The sequence below is a fragment of the Haliaeetus leucocephalus genome, unplaced genomic scaffold (assembly GCF_000737465.1).
Source record: "Haliaeetus leucocephalus isolate CR32 unplaced genomic scaffold, Haliaeetus_leucocephalus-4.0 Scaffold178, whole genome shotgun sequence".
NCBI lineage: Eukaryota > Metazoa > Chordata > Aves > Accipitriformes > Accipitridae > Haliaeetus > Haliaeetus leucocephalus.
Window position 1 is genome coordinate 1,008,678 of NW_010972614.1, and position 13,359 is coordinate 1,022,036.

Here is a 13,359-nt window from a genome sequence, read left to right on the forward strand (position 1 = left end):
AATTTTATTTATGTGCTGTTATTTTTATTATCACCACATATTCTATTATAGCATATAAATAGCAACTACTGTAAAGTTGCAAAATATTTTCTGTTACGGTCTAATTTTTACAAATGCCACATTCTTCTCAAAGCGTTAACCTTGGCACAGAAAATGCTCTGCACTTGCTGTCTTGTCAGATGCTAGTGTTTTCAATTCCTTTGTGTTTTTTGTAAATTGTATTGACATCAGTATGTAAATTATGGGACTGTGGAAAAAATATGTATCTGACACTGATGTCTCCCACAGTGAAGGTGGTTAGTTTGGTTTATATTAACAGATTTGTTTAAAAAAAAAAAAAAAGTCCAATCAAAAAAAATGAAAATTAGTTGAGCTATCAACTTTACAGCTCGTGTGACAATTTGGTGTTGGGGAGGGAAATACAGAGGTGCTCATAGTAATTATTCTAATTTTGACAAGTTAGGAGCATCAAAAATTTGTACCTGAAGCCACGCAGTTAGTTTTCATTGCTGGAACATGCACATTTAAGGAGAAAACTATCAGAAAGGTGGTTCCCTTAAGATTTTGAGATTGAAAAGAGATGAACTTACCCTGCCTGTTATGAAGGAAGAGCTCCGCGTCCATTTTGTTTTCCTTGTGTCTACCTTAACAAAAGCAAGATTTGACATGCCCTAGTCCTAATCATCTCCAGAGGAAGCAGGTTTAGCCAGAAAGAGCAAATCCTCCTCCCGTGCAGTAAAGCTAGTGTAGATGTGCTGCTTAATAGGTGAAGAAAGTGGAGTCCGGTATGCTAGGCAGGGAAGCATGATTCCCCACCATCACTACCACCGTCCAGCACATTTCCAAATAAACAAGCATTTTGGCAGAATTACTTGTGTTCTCCAAATCACAGTCCACAGATACTGTTTGAGGAGGATTTTAGGAAGAGGCTTTTCTAGCACAGCCACACTTTGGAGTAGTGTGGAAAAGCAATGATGAGTCTCTGGTGATCATCGGTGGGCTGTGAGATTTACAACAGGAGATTCTTCTCCCCACTTTTCAGGAAAAGAAACGTGAACAATTACAGTAAGTTATTGCTAAAGGTTAAACAGCTGAGCACTGACAGGTTTCTGACTACCAGAGAAGAATGAATGGACTTAACTATACATGCTTTATCATATGTTGTTATCTGTATTGCAGTAGAACTAAAACATCCTACTGCAAACAGTATCTCCTCCTGCAAAACCTTGGTGTTAAACATAAGAAAATATAATCCTTCACTCAAAAAAAAAAGTTATTTACACAGACATAACATGAGAAGGAAAAAGAAAACTTATACCGTTTTGAGGCTAGCTAGCTTAAGTACAGAGACAGCAATTTGTTGTCTAAATTTCATTTTTTAATCACAAGCTGTTAATTTATGCAACTGTAGAAATGCTTTTAATATTTTCTGATTGAGACAGAGAAGTATTTTAAGTTTTCCCTTATAGCCAAGCTCCATTTCCTTAGTTGTTTGAATATTTGCAGAAATGTAATGTAACTGAAGCCTGCAGGCCAACTGAGGGAACAGAACAGTGGTCCTTAATTCACACTTCTGAAATACATTGCATCAATGCGCACATTGCATCAATGGCAAGAGAAACAGAAGTAATGGTGAACTTTCAGCCTGTACCTCTAAATAGATGACTTGACTGTGAAATCTGATTTTTCCAATAGAAATACTTCATTGTGCACTGAAAATATTATTTTCCCATTAGAAATTTTGTGCATTAGCTTTAGAAAAGTATGTCTCTTAATCTGCAGTTCAGATTCTAGTTATTTTCCAAGTAAATAACCAAGTAATTAGAAAGCAAAGGAGAACAATCCTTAAGACAGTATTGGAGTGCAAAGAGAAAAGGTGGTTGGGAAGCTTGAGGCAACCTGAAGCCTCAGTGATAAATCTTCATTCAAAAGATACCTATTTTAGAACGATTTTCTTTAGAACTGTTTTATAACTATTTTCTTAAGTACTTAAGTTTCTTTGCTGTAACTTTGTATGGCCATCTTAATGTTAGTAAAAATGCTAGTGTTAGTGTCAGGGACAAACTAATAAATCCAGGTTAGATCCCTTCTTCTCTCTTAAGTCATACAGATGCTATTGTATACAGTTGACACATTTTCCTTGATCCTATTTGGGGCAAGGGACAGTGGAGGTCATTCAAATAGCTTTAAAGCAGACATTTCATCATCTTCCAGAGCTTTGGGTTGTAATTCTTTCCAACTTCCAGTCTGTCCAATATTTACTTAATTTCAAGGGGAAAAACAGGGTTTTCTGTTAGCAGAAGATTTTCTTCCTTTAGGTTTTTTTCACTCAAATACAGGTTAATCTTGTTTAGCCTGGGAAATTTCTGTTAGAGTTATGTGATCGTTAACTCATAGTACCATTTTTTTCAGTTGGTGTGCAAATAACATCTATAGTCACAATCACTCATTGGTTAATGTAACCTACAGTAGGTTTTGATTCACATAAGGAGTGTCCTATAGTAACATCTATTTTCTGCAGAATTGCTGAATTTAATTCTGACTGCCAGCTAGAGAAAGCTTCTTCTCTTTGCTTCAATAAGTAGAGCTCAGATTTTTTTTTCATGTTGGGTACAAGCTCTCATCGTCAGGTACGCACCACAGATGCATTACAACCGGTGACTGTATAAAACATAACAATGAAACAGAGCCGGAACAGTATTCAGCAAGAACATTATTACATTCTTGCACATTTTCATGTATTGGACCTCAGAATATAACCCAGTGCTGGTAAGGCCTAGATAAGTGGAGAAACAATACTAGAGAGAAAATATGTGTCCATCTGGCTGAAAAATGGTCTGTCTCCACCTGCTCTTGCTGGGCGTGGTTTTGCTGTTGCTATTATTAGGACTAAAACAGGTCCTGGGTGCTCCATCAGGCCAATTTGTGTGTGTGTGTATAGATACATAAAGAGCAAATGAATATATTTTATTTAAGGGGTTTGGCAGTTTTTGAGCAACGTAAGTCAGAAATAATACAGTAAAGAAGCACAATTATCCATTCAGATCATTCAGTTACTCAAAACCAGTCTCCAAAATTGCTGTGGCGTAAAGCCTGACATTTTTGGCCCTTGGTGCAAGCCAGGGCTGCAAAAGCTCCAGTGCTGTCCTCCTACAAATCAAGGCTAGTCAAGCAGTGGAACATGGTGGCTCTGCCAGCTCCCTTGGCCTTGGCTGTTGTCTTTGCACTGATGACTCATGAAGCTTCTTCCATCTCTTAAAGTCTGCCAGTCATGGGTGGTAGCTTGCTTGTCTGTTGTCTCTCAGTGAGAGCCTTTCCATCAGCTTAGAAGAAATGTGTGTGGCGGGCACTGGCCCATTGTCTGAGGATTCTCCTTCTCCCCTCTCCATCACCATAGACACTGGTTCCCACCATGCAGGCCCTGTTCTGAGATCTTTTTTAATTCTTTTTCCCTTATCACACACACCCAGAGCATCTTGCTGCATCTTCCCTCTCAATGTGTCCTAGTCCCACAACATTTTGTAATCCTAAAGATCTCTCACTTTTTGGCCTTCATGAAATGCCTGAGAGATGGATACCCTGCTCTGTACAAGCGTAAACTTCTGACATCTGTTTTGAAGCAAGTCCTGTATTTGGCCCTCCCTGTTTATCAAATGACCTTCACTCAATCTGCACAGGTAATGCTTCCAGTAATGCTTTTGTAGCTTGGCTTTCTCACCCATTTAGCTTCTCGTGGCACAACTAACAGCACCTTCATTTCTGTATTCTTTGTTCTTCTCTGCAAAGCATTTACACACTATATTTTCAAGTTCCTCAGAAAGACCCGCTTCCGAAATAGTCCAGCCAGCAAACAGTGAGGTGTGTTAACTTGAATACAAGTTTAAAATGTCAAAACGCTTTATTTTCTAATGAAATGTTTAATGAAATATTCAGGCTGCCCTTTGAGCAGCTCTAGTCTTGGATAACTTCATTGTTGTTGCAATTCTTTAGTTTTCTGTTTAGGAAAAGATATTTTTCATGGACAACACAATGCATACAGCGTATGGAGTGTGTGTGTAGGAGGGGTTGTTCTACATAAAACCTTGATTTAGTTTAAAAAATGAAAGTTATTCAGAAAAAACTTCACAGACCACTGCTATTTCTAGCAACCTTTTTCAGTTGAAATTAAAACCATTCAAAATGCTGTTTCATCATTCTTAAATCGTATGTTTAAACTGTTTTCATTCCTTTAAACACTTTTGATTAGTAAAGCTGCAATTTTAAAATTAATTATCTTATTTTTGTTCAAATAAGACAGTTCAGGTGAACCCAGATTAAGTCTGTCTTGAATTTTCAAGGTATGTGAAAACAGTAAGTTTCCATTTGTCTAAACTAAAACACTTTTTTGAAAATCAGATAATTGCTACTACACCAAAAAGCTGGGTTTTGCCTGACTTTGTTGTTGTTGGGGTTTTTTTTGTTGTTGTTGTTATCTTCATTCTGTTGACCTGATTTCTCTCCTAGATTGTGAGGAACTGTCTTTAGTATTTGGGAAACTTCACACTTACGACACTCATGACCATAATAACTTAGAAGAAAAATTTAAAAAAAAAAAAGTCGGTGCTGAAATGCTTTGAATGTTTGTCTTTTAAAAGCTTTTTATTTCCAATATGTTCTTAACAAAACTCCCTTCATCATGTTTCTTAGCATCAATGTACCCATGGCTGCTATACTCTTCCTTTTTTTTTTTCTTTTTAATGTTGTCATCAGCTTCTTAGGACTGTGAATTAGACAGCGTGATGTAGAGATGGTACTGATTTTACAGACTTTTGCTTAATAATTTTTTTTTTGGCACTTGTTCTCGACATGGCCAGAAGAGCTACATAACATCTGTCAGATGCCTAATTGTTCTCTCAAGAAAACTAAAAAAATTAACACACACACACAAAAAAAAGCTCAGTACAAATTGCTGTAGTACAGTTTCTTTTTAAGCATGAGAGCCTCTGCCTTATTAGTCAGCAGGTTTAGCAACGTAGCCATCACATTTGCAGTTGAAGAGAAGCATCTGTCTATACCTGAGGCATCATGTGTCTATAGAAAATGAGTCCCAGCGCATACTTATAAAATCAAACAAATTGCTTTTGAGGGGTTGCTGGTTGGGTGTTTTTAGCAAAATTAGCACCAATAAAGTTATTGGAGAGAATAAACATACAAGTGCAAAGCAGATGAGTTGAAGGTGACTTCTGTCCTGGGCGGAACTCCTTTAAGCCAGCTGGGTCTTGCTTTCTACAGGCTGAATAGAGAGGGCAGGTGAACATGTCATTCTTCCCTGCTGTGCCCGTGTAGCCAAAGTGACATAGAGGCTATTACCTGCATGTAAAAGAAAGGAGTGCAAGTCATTGGACTGCAAGTTAAAAATAAAAATGGTAACAAGTGTTGACCCAAAGCAAGGAAGTGTATTTTCCCATGGTGGTGGTGGTTTTAGGATTGCACAGTGTCCTCACGTAAGTATAGTTGTGAGAGAGTTTTGCCCTTTGCAGGGTGTAGAACCTGGAGGCATAATGATGAAAAAAGATAGTGACTGTAAAGATGTTATGGAGGGAGTTAAACGCCTCTGAGGATTCCCTGAGAACACTAAACCAGAAATGTCAGGAGACTACACTGGGGTTTGCATTTTGTTTTCCTTAACTACTGATGTTCAGATATTGATCAGTGGAATAAAGTTATTGAGCAGCTAGGAACACCCTGTCCAGAATTCATGAAGAAGCTGCAGCCAACGGTACGGAACTACGTTGAGAACAGACCCAAGTACGCTGGCCTCACTTTCCCCAAACTTTTTCCAGACTCTCTCTTCCCAGCTGACTCGGAACACAACAAACTCAAAGGTATGTCTGACAAAAGGACATGGTTCACATGTCAACAGCTACAATGCAATGAAGGGCTTTTTTCACTTTTTCTTCTCTCTAGTTGCACTCCCTTGTAATGCAGTTAGTTGCAGAGATGAATGACTACATGGGGTTTGTTCAGCTGAGAGGCAGCTTCTGGAAATGACTTTTGGAGACCCTGGTGCTTGGGCAGCCAAGAGAACATATATTGTCACTGATGTGTTGAGCATATCCCAGTGGTGTTCTGTGTGATGTTTATGTACCACAAGGAACTGAAGTGTTCCTTTACCCTCATTCTTAAACTTGAAACACAAAGGAACAGTAGAACTTCCATCGGAAGATCTCAGCATTTGCACTGTTTTGTTTTAGGTGAAAAATACCAGTTCAGCCAGATGCCTGCCTCATAGCTCTACCCTTTCTAGACAATTGAAAGATAGTAGCAACGTCAGCCAAAATGGTCTTGATGTAGCTGAGGTTTAGTATCTGTTATGGGTGGATTTCTTCTTTTGAAAAATGCTGTGGGTCTGTTTGGACATGTGAAGTAGAGCACTAACTTAATTACAGTGTGACTAGATATACCCCTGTAAAATACAAGTTGCAATGATTTTAATCCATATATTGAAGTCTTGTTTTCTTTGAACAGGGCATTGACCCTCAGTTGGCAAGAGGGATTAATGTGTGTTTAGTATAGGAAGGATTTCTCACCGCAGCTCTGGAATCCCTGCAAACTTGTACTGTGTATCAGTTCTGCACCACTTGAGTACTTGGGGCCACTTAGTACGGTGGCATGTAATGGTTTTCAATTGCTTGCAATTTGCATGTCATTACATTACCCAGAATACCCTTCCAATTAACACCTGTTTCATAGCAAGGCTGCTGTCTCAGCTCTGGGAGCGGAGTGAAAGGTCTGAGCAGAAGCTTTTGTGTATGCAGAATTTTATCCTCCTACTACAATAAAACTGAAAAATGGAATTTTCTTGGATTTGGAGCTGATGAATAGAAATGGCTGTGAAACAGTGCTGTTATCTTTTGGATATGGGAAGCACATGCATTTGAGCATACTGAATGCCAGTTTTCGAGATATAGTCACAAAACAAGAAACAGTGCATTAAAAAAATTCTGCCTGTGCGTCATCGTATCATCCCATGCCCTGCCTAAATATTCCACCATAATGTAATGTTAATGGTTTAGTTAGGTATCACTTTTACTCACCCATGTCTGATGAGATACCTAATAATATTTTTGCACTTAGATCTCTTTACATTCTTTTTCCTTTCATTTTCTTTTTCATTTATACAGAAAATAATTTTAAGCATGGAAGAGCTTAGAACACTACCTTGATAGTAATACTAGAAATATATGTTGTTACAATTTTTTTTTACATGGGTTTAGATGGTATTATATTTGTTACAAACTCCAAACAGTAAAAACAGTTTGGGTAACCGAAGGATGAGTTTGTGGCCTGATAAGCGCAATGGGCTATATTATCAGGTAAAATAAATCAGTGTTGCAACATAAAACTCAATGTATATATAAGGCAGTGCATTTCTGTAGGGAAGGATGATGTGTCCCACTGATTTAAACTTTGTTATGTGGGACAAACAAGACTTCAGCAGTTCCAGGCACTTCCCTACCATTATGTGTTGATCCCAGGCTACAGATTTGACATTATTGCTTCTAATGGGATGCCCGAAGATAAGCCTGGTACCTATGCCTCACTAAAATATTTAATGCCTCCCAGCATGCTAGATGAAAAACTTTAAAACATACAGAAAAGTTTGGATGTTTTTCTGAGCCATCGTAAGAGTACCTGTAAGTTTCAGGCTTTGATTTAGTAATGCCATGATTTTAGACTTCATTATGCGAGCTTTTGTTTTCTGATCCTGGCAATAATACAGATACCTCAAGCACATTTTTCTTGGGTATATTATTCAGCCCTCTACAGGGAATCTGCGTACAACACGTAAAATCTCATTGAAGCTTGTTAGGGGGCTTATGGTATGCAGCCCTGATGTTGGCACCTTCCTAATGAATCTGACCTAAAATGATTACTGAAGAACTCTTGCTATAACAAGGCATGGGGCAGAAGTACATACAAACAGTCTCTAAAAGGGTTGTGTCATTGTTACTTTACTAACCCAATTAACCCTCCTCTGGAAGCAGTGATTGTTTTGTACTAATACTGTGCTTATCTGATTTCATTGTTCTAGCCAGCCAAGCCAGGGACCTTTTATCAAAGATGCTAGTCATTGATCCGGCCAAGCGAATATCAGTAGATGAAGCCTTACAGCATCCATACATTAATGTCTGGTATGACCCAGCAGAAGTGGAGGCGGTAAGTGGGGCGTGACTCCTTACTTCAGACTGCTAAACGCAGATATGATTCATAGATTCTTGCTGCTTGATAGCAAGCGTGCTATAAACAATGTTGTGACTGTGGTGGTCTTTGGATTTACATGAAATGAGATCTGTAGGGACAGGATGTATCTCTTTGTTAGATTAACTGACAGTAGATGGGAGAAACCAAAACACATCAAGCACATGTAGCCATTTTCTACTTTCTTCTAGACAGTATGAAGAAAGGATTTTGAACCTAGTAGCTCACCTGTTTTTTCTAGTTATATAAGTCAGTCTGGCAAGATACTACCTTCCTCTCTAAACCTTTCCTTGTGGAGAACAGCAAACATCACTTCCTATGTTTGTATTCAAGGATGTATGTGGAGAGGAGGAGAATTAAACAAAACAACACAAAATCCTGAAGTTGGGATTCAGAAAAATCTTAGCAGGACAGAATCTATTCCTTAAAGTGAAGCAGGGTATGTGTTTTCCTGAGCCACAGTTCAGTGTTCAGTATCAGGTACACTGTGTGCAAACAGAAATGGAATTTTTCGTATAATCCTGTCATGCTCTAGACACCTCTCTGTATACCTTGATGAGTCTGGTATTAACAGGAATATGTGCAATCTGTAGGCACTTCAGTGACATGGTATAATAGGTATATAGGTATAAATTCAGAGATGTTCTCTGTAATACTATGTATGAAATGTATGAAAACGGAGCTCAGTATTTCAACAGGTTTAGAAATCTTACTTAACCACAATAGGAAACTAAGACCCTGAACCTTGCAAAATTAAATCACTGCTGTTTAGCAATATGCTCCAATTCAGTGTGTGTTCTTGAAAGTGCAGTAAACTTCAGAAGTAAATGCAATGCACAAAAACCTATCAAATTTCATGTGCATAGGATTTTTGCAGGGTATGTTACTTAGGAGTGCTTTATAGAGGATGGTTCTGCTATCTAGAGAGCCTTTAGTTTGTGTGTCCTTCAAGAAAGAAGTTTATCAGTCTGAATCATAAACATTTGATACCCTGCAATATTTTACCCCCTGGCATGTACATCTTAGTTTTCCTCTTGAAGATCTCATTCCATTGTCAGATACTTTTGTTATATTTCTTTGCATTTCTTAACTCCGTTTTATGGAACTACTCAGGTGTCCGAACTCAGATTTGAGTCCCTCTTCAGATGTGCTTTGCCTGTGAATTGAACCATGGAGAGCCACTTCTGACGCAGAACAGGAAGGGAATTTGGTATAGTGGATATTTCAATGTAATGATTTGCCCAATTTCGAAATGTATGCTCTTAGTTGTATTTCAGATTAAAGCAGAGGATGAATTTTTGTCATTTTAGAGGGAAAATCTTGCCACACACACCTAGAATTACAGTTGATACTGAACCCTGTATTACTGTCCTCTTACACAGAGATCAGGGGTACATCTGTGGTTGAAGAGACAATGGTTTAATTTCTGATTGTACCATAGAGTCCTCACATGATCTAGAACAAACCACATCCTTTCTCTGGATCGTGACTGTAAAACAGGAATAATAATTATTCATTTTGCCTGCCAGGTGAATTGGCTGGAATCTAATGAGCCCACCAACTCTCAAAAGCCTGCAGTAATTACATTCTAGTTCACTGAGGCATTAGTCTCTCACATGCACCTCCTGCCACCGTAGATACCTGTACAAATGTGGTGCAACACACTATCAAATCACATTGCTTGCGTTTTCACTCTTGGCTGCATTTCATTGTTCAGTAAATGACTACAGAAGGTGTAAAGCAGTGGAAAACCAAACTGTCATTGCTCCCATAGCACCTCAAAGAACAGAGGACGTCCTGTGATGAAGGAACAGCGCCTTTAAACGTTCAAACACTCGATGTTGTCCCAGTTATTTATAGTTTGCATCTTCATCTGAATTGCATCTTTTTACATAACCCTCTGTTCTTTTCACCCACCTGGTTCTTCGCACAGTTATTGTGTAGTTAACATGAGCTGAACATCAGTGTCCCCAGCTGCTTTCTCTGTCTCTCTTAGCTTCAAAGTTTTTTCTTCCAAAACATGCCTTATCTTGTCAATAGCATACTATAGAATCATACTAATACTTTTGTCGTGAGTACTTTGACAGCAAAGTGTTATTGAATTGCTTTGACACCAATCACTCTATGGTACAGAGACCCTTCTTCTTTTGGGACCACAGCAGGTTAAAAATCAGGAGGGTTCAGGTTGTGTGCAATGTAACCTAAGCAGAAGAACATGGGATTAATAAATATTCATTGTATTTTGTCAGAGTGCTAGGAATTTTAGAAAGAGCCTGGCTTCACTTAATGCTCATTATTTTTCCAGTTTCATTTTCAGAGGGAAAGTTGAACTAGAGGACTTTCTTTTCGCAATTAACAGTTTATTAAATTATAAATTTCCATCTGTTCATGCTGACACACCTTCAGTGGCTAGCTGTGAATCATTTACTAATTATTTTCTGGAGAAAACTTTACTCAGTTGGATTTTCTTTCCCTCTTGATTCAGCTGTTGTAGTATAGTCAGTCCATGTTTTTCATCTGCATTGTCTCAATGATTCAGTAAGTTTCTCAAACAGATTCATGGTAGATTAGTGGCTTTCTGTTCTTTCTCAGAAGAGTGTCCTGAGGTTCTGGGACTGCTACTAACTGGCCGTGCCTCTACGAGGAGTGGTTGTTGCTACACTGGAGAGAAAGTTTACTCCTGCATCCGTGTTACAACTTGCCACTTCTGTATGAATGCTTGATGTCTGATCGGCTATTAGTTCTTCACAAGACAGTAAAGTACCTGTCTATGATAAACTTGTTTGTTGGCAACACGAGTGATTTAGTGCTTCAAGCATTAAGTACCTTACTTCCTCTTGGAAAAAGCTGTGTTGGTGTGCACAACAGGCTGTGTCCATCTGCCTGTGACCTCACACATGTACTAGGGGAACCTAATGTAACGTCCAGAATACCTTTTGGAGTATCTTGTAATACTGCGCTGCCATCTGATGTCTTAAATGATTACAGTTTTGTGCAGTAGTTTACATTATGCCATAAACCCCAGGCTCTGCATCGTGCTAATTCCCTTGTTCTACTTTGGTGTTACATGTTGTTGCAATTTTGTATTATTAAGGGTATTGGATAAAGAATTGAGTCACTATTACAAGGGTCTTTGCATCTCTTTCAAATATATACTTCACTGAAATATCCGCCTTGTTACAGTTGCAGAAGATTTAGGATCAAATTCAGTAAACATTTCCTAACGCCATGCATTAAGCGTGTCATGGGCAGTGGGGAAATGACTGTCGTTTTACATATTTTTGTTAGATCTTGCCAACTTTGTAGCAGCGAGTTGGTACTCATCTAAAAATGTCCCACAAATGAACGCTTTGAGAGATTGGTACTTTTGCTGATTCATTTAATAGTCTGACTCTGAATTTGTCTATACTGAATTAAACTGCAGAATTTTTAACAAGGTACCGTTGCATGGAGAAGTAGTATTTGAATGACGTGTAAAAACCTAAAAATGGTTTACTGGCTCATTAATGCTATTTTTTGGGAAAAAAAAAAAAAAACACCAAACCCTCAAGGACATTGGTATGAAGAGCAAATTGCGGTCTGATTCTTCCAGGTTGTGTAGCTCTTAAGTTTCCCATTCGAATTTGAAGGGAACAAGTCATTTTTCCCTGTCTTGGTAAGCTATTTAATTAATGTGTGCTATGAAAAAACTGCACCAGCACATTTCATCAGTGACTTTTCTAATGGATCTCTAGATCTAGCCCACTGAATTTTGGAAGGTGGAAGTGGAATTTACATCTGTTACTGGACCTCAGTTCTGCAACAGAACCTGTTTCTAGATGCAAACCAGAAGACAATTGTAGATTAAAGCACTGTTGAATTGTGTTGAAATCCTCACGCTACTAGTCTAGGTCCTTTTTGTCCACAAACTATGCCATAGTTTGTGAAGTGTTTAAAAATGTCTGATGGGAAAGGAAGAGAAATGTGTACTGATCATTAACTGTTTCACTGAATGCAGTTAAGAGTTTGTCCCAATGTGGTCTCAACTTTTTGTGCCTACCTATCTTAGCTGTGTTTGGGAGCCAGCTTTTATAAATGAAGGACAAAAGCAAATTAAAGACTACAGTCTAAACAGTTTTTTCAAACCATTTAGCCCCATTTTTCCTTACAATTATTCACGTGCAGATTTAGGATCTGTGTTCATGATTGGAATAGATTGACAAAAGGTTCACGCAAATGTGCATCAGCCTAAGGTGAGTCTGCTACTATAAAATTTCTGTTCTCAGTGTGTAGTAGGTTGCATGAAATCGTTTGTGTTCCCTGTCTGGAAGATTTGAAAAACCTTTTTTTACAATCATATTCAGCAAGTCTTCTCTTGTGCCAGAATCTGGCTTCTGGAACTGGTCTCATCAAAGGTGTGTAAATTTATTTTTCCTGAGAACAAAGCTTTAGGGACAGAAATTTAAGAAAAGCCTAGGCGTCTTTGACTCAGTAAAAGCTCAACACTTCAATCCTCTGTTGTCCGGATTCTGACCCAAGCTGAATTACATCACTCTGGGTGTGATGAACAGGCAGATCAGAACTCCTCTGTCAGGCAGAGGGATCAGAAGCACTTCACAGAAGCTTACTAGGTACTGCAGCATTCTTCTTCTTTTCTTCTCTTCCTTTACACAGGGAAGTACATTGTATTTGGGGATGTGCCTGTCTACTAGATTTCAAGTTGATTTCTCTGTTGATTCCTGGCAAAGGGAGAAGAAAAGCCAGATAAAAGTCAGATTTTACATTCTGTCTTTCTGTATCACAGAAAACAGGTACTGTCATGCTTTAAAACCAGCTAGCAACAAAGCACCATGAAGCCGCTCGCTCACTCCTCCCCTCGCCGGCCCCAGTGGGATGATGAGGAGAAAATATAAAGAAATGTTCATGGGTTGAGACAAGGACAGGGAGGAATCACTCATCACTTACAGTCACGGGCAAAAGACAGGCTCAACTTGGGGAAGAAACAAAATCAATTTAATTTACTACCAATCAAATCAAAACAAGGATATCAGGAAGTAAAACCAAACCTTAGAACACCTTCCCCCACCCCTCCCTCCTTCCTGACTCAACCCACTCCCGGTTCTCTCCACCTCCCCCCCC

The 13,359-nt window shown here is 38.7% G+C and overlaps 1 protein-coding gene across 2 annotated transcripts in view; it reads left to right on the forward strand.

Annotated features, from left to right (window-relative positions):
• MAPK10 (mitogen-activated protein kinase 10) overlaps positions 1–13,359 on the forward strand; it is an 86,057-nt gene that overhangs the window by 55,412 nt on the left and 17,286 nt on the right. For both annotated transcript variants that reach the window (XM_010564425.1, XM_010564426.1), the window contains exons 8-9: positions 5,682–5,864; positions 8,075–8,199. In XM_010564425.1, the coding sequence (XP_010562727.1) occupies positions 5,682–5,864; positions 8,075–8,199 (308 nt within the window). The remainder of the gene's footprint in view (positions 1–5,681; positions 5,865–8,074; positions 8,200–13,359) is intronic.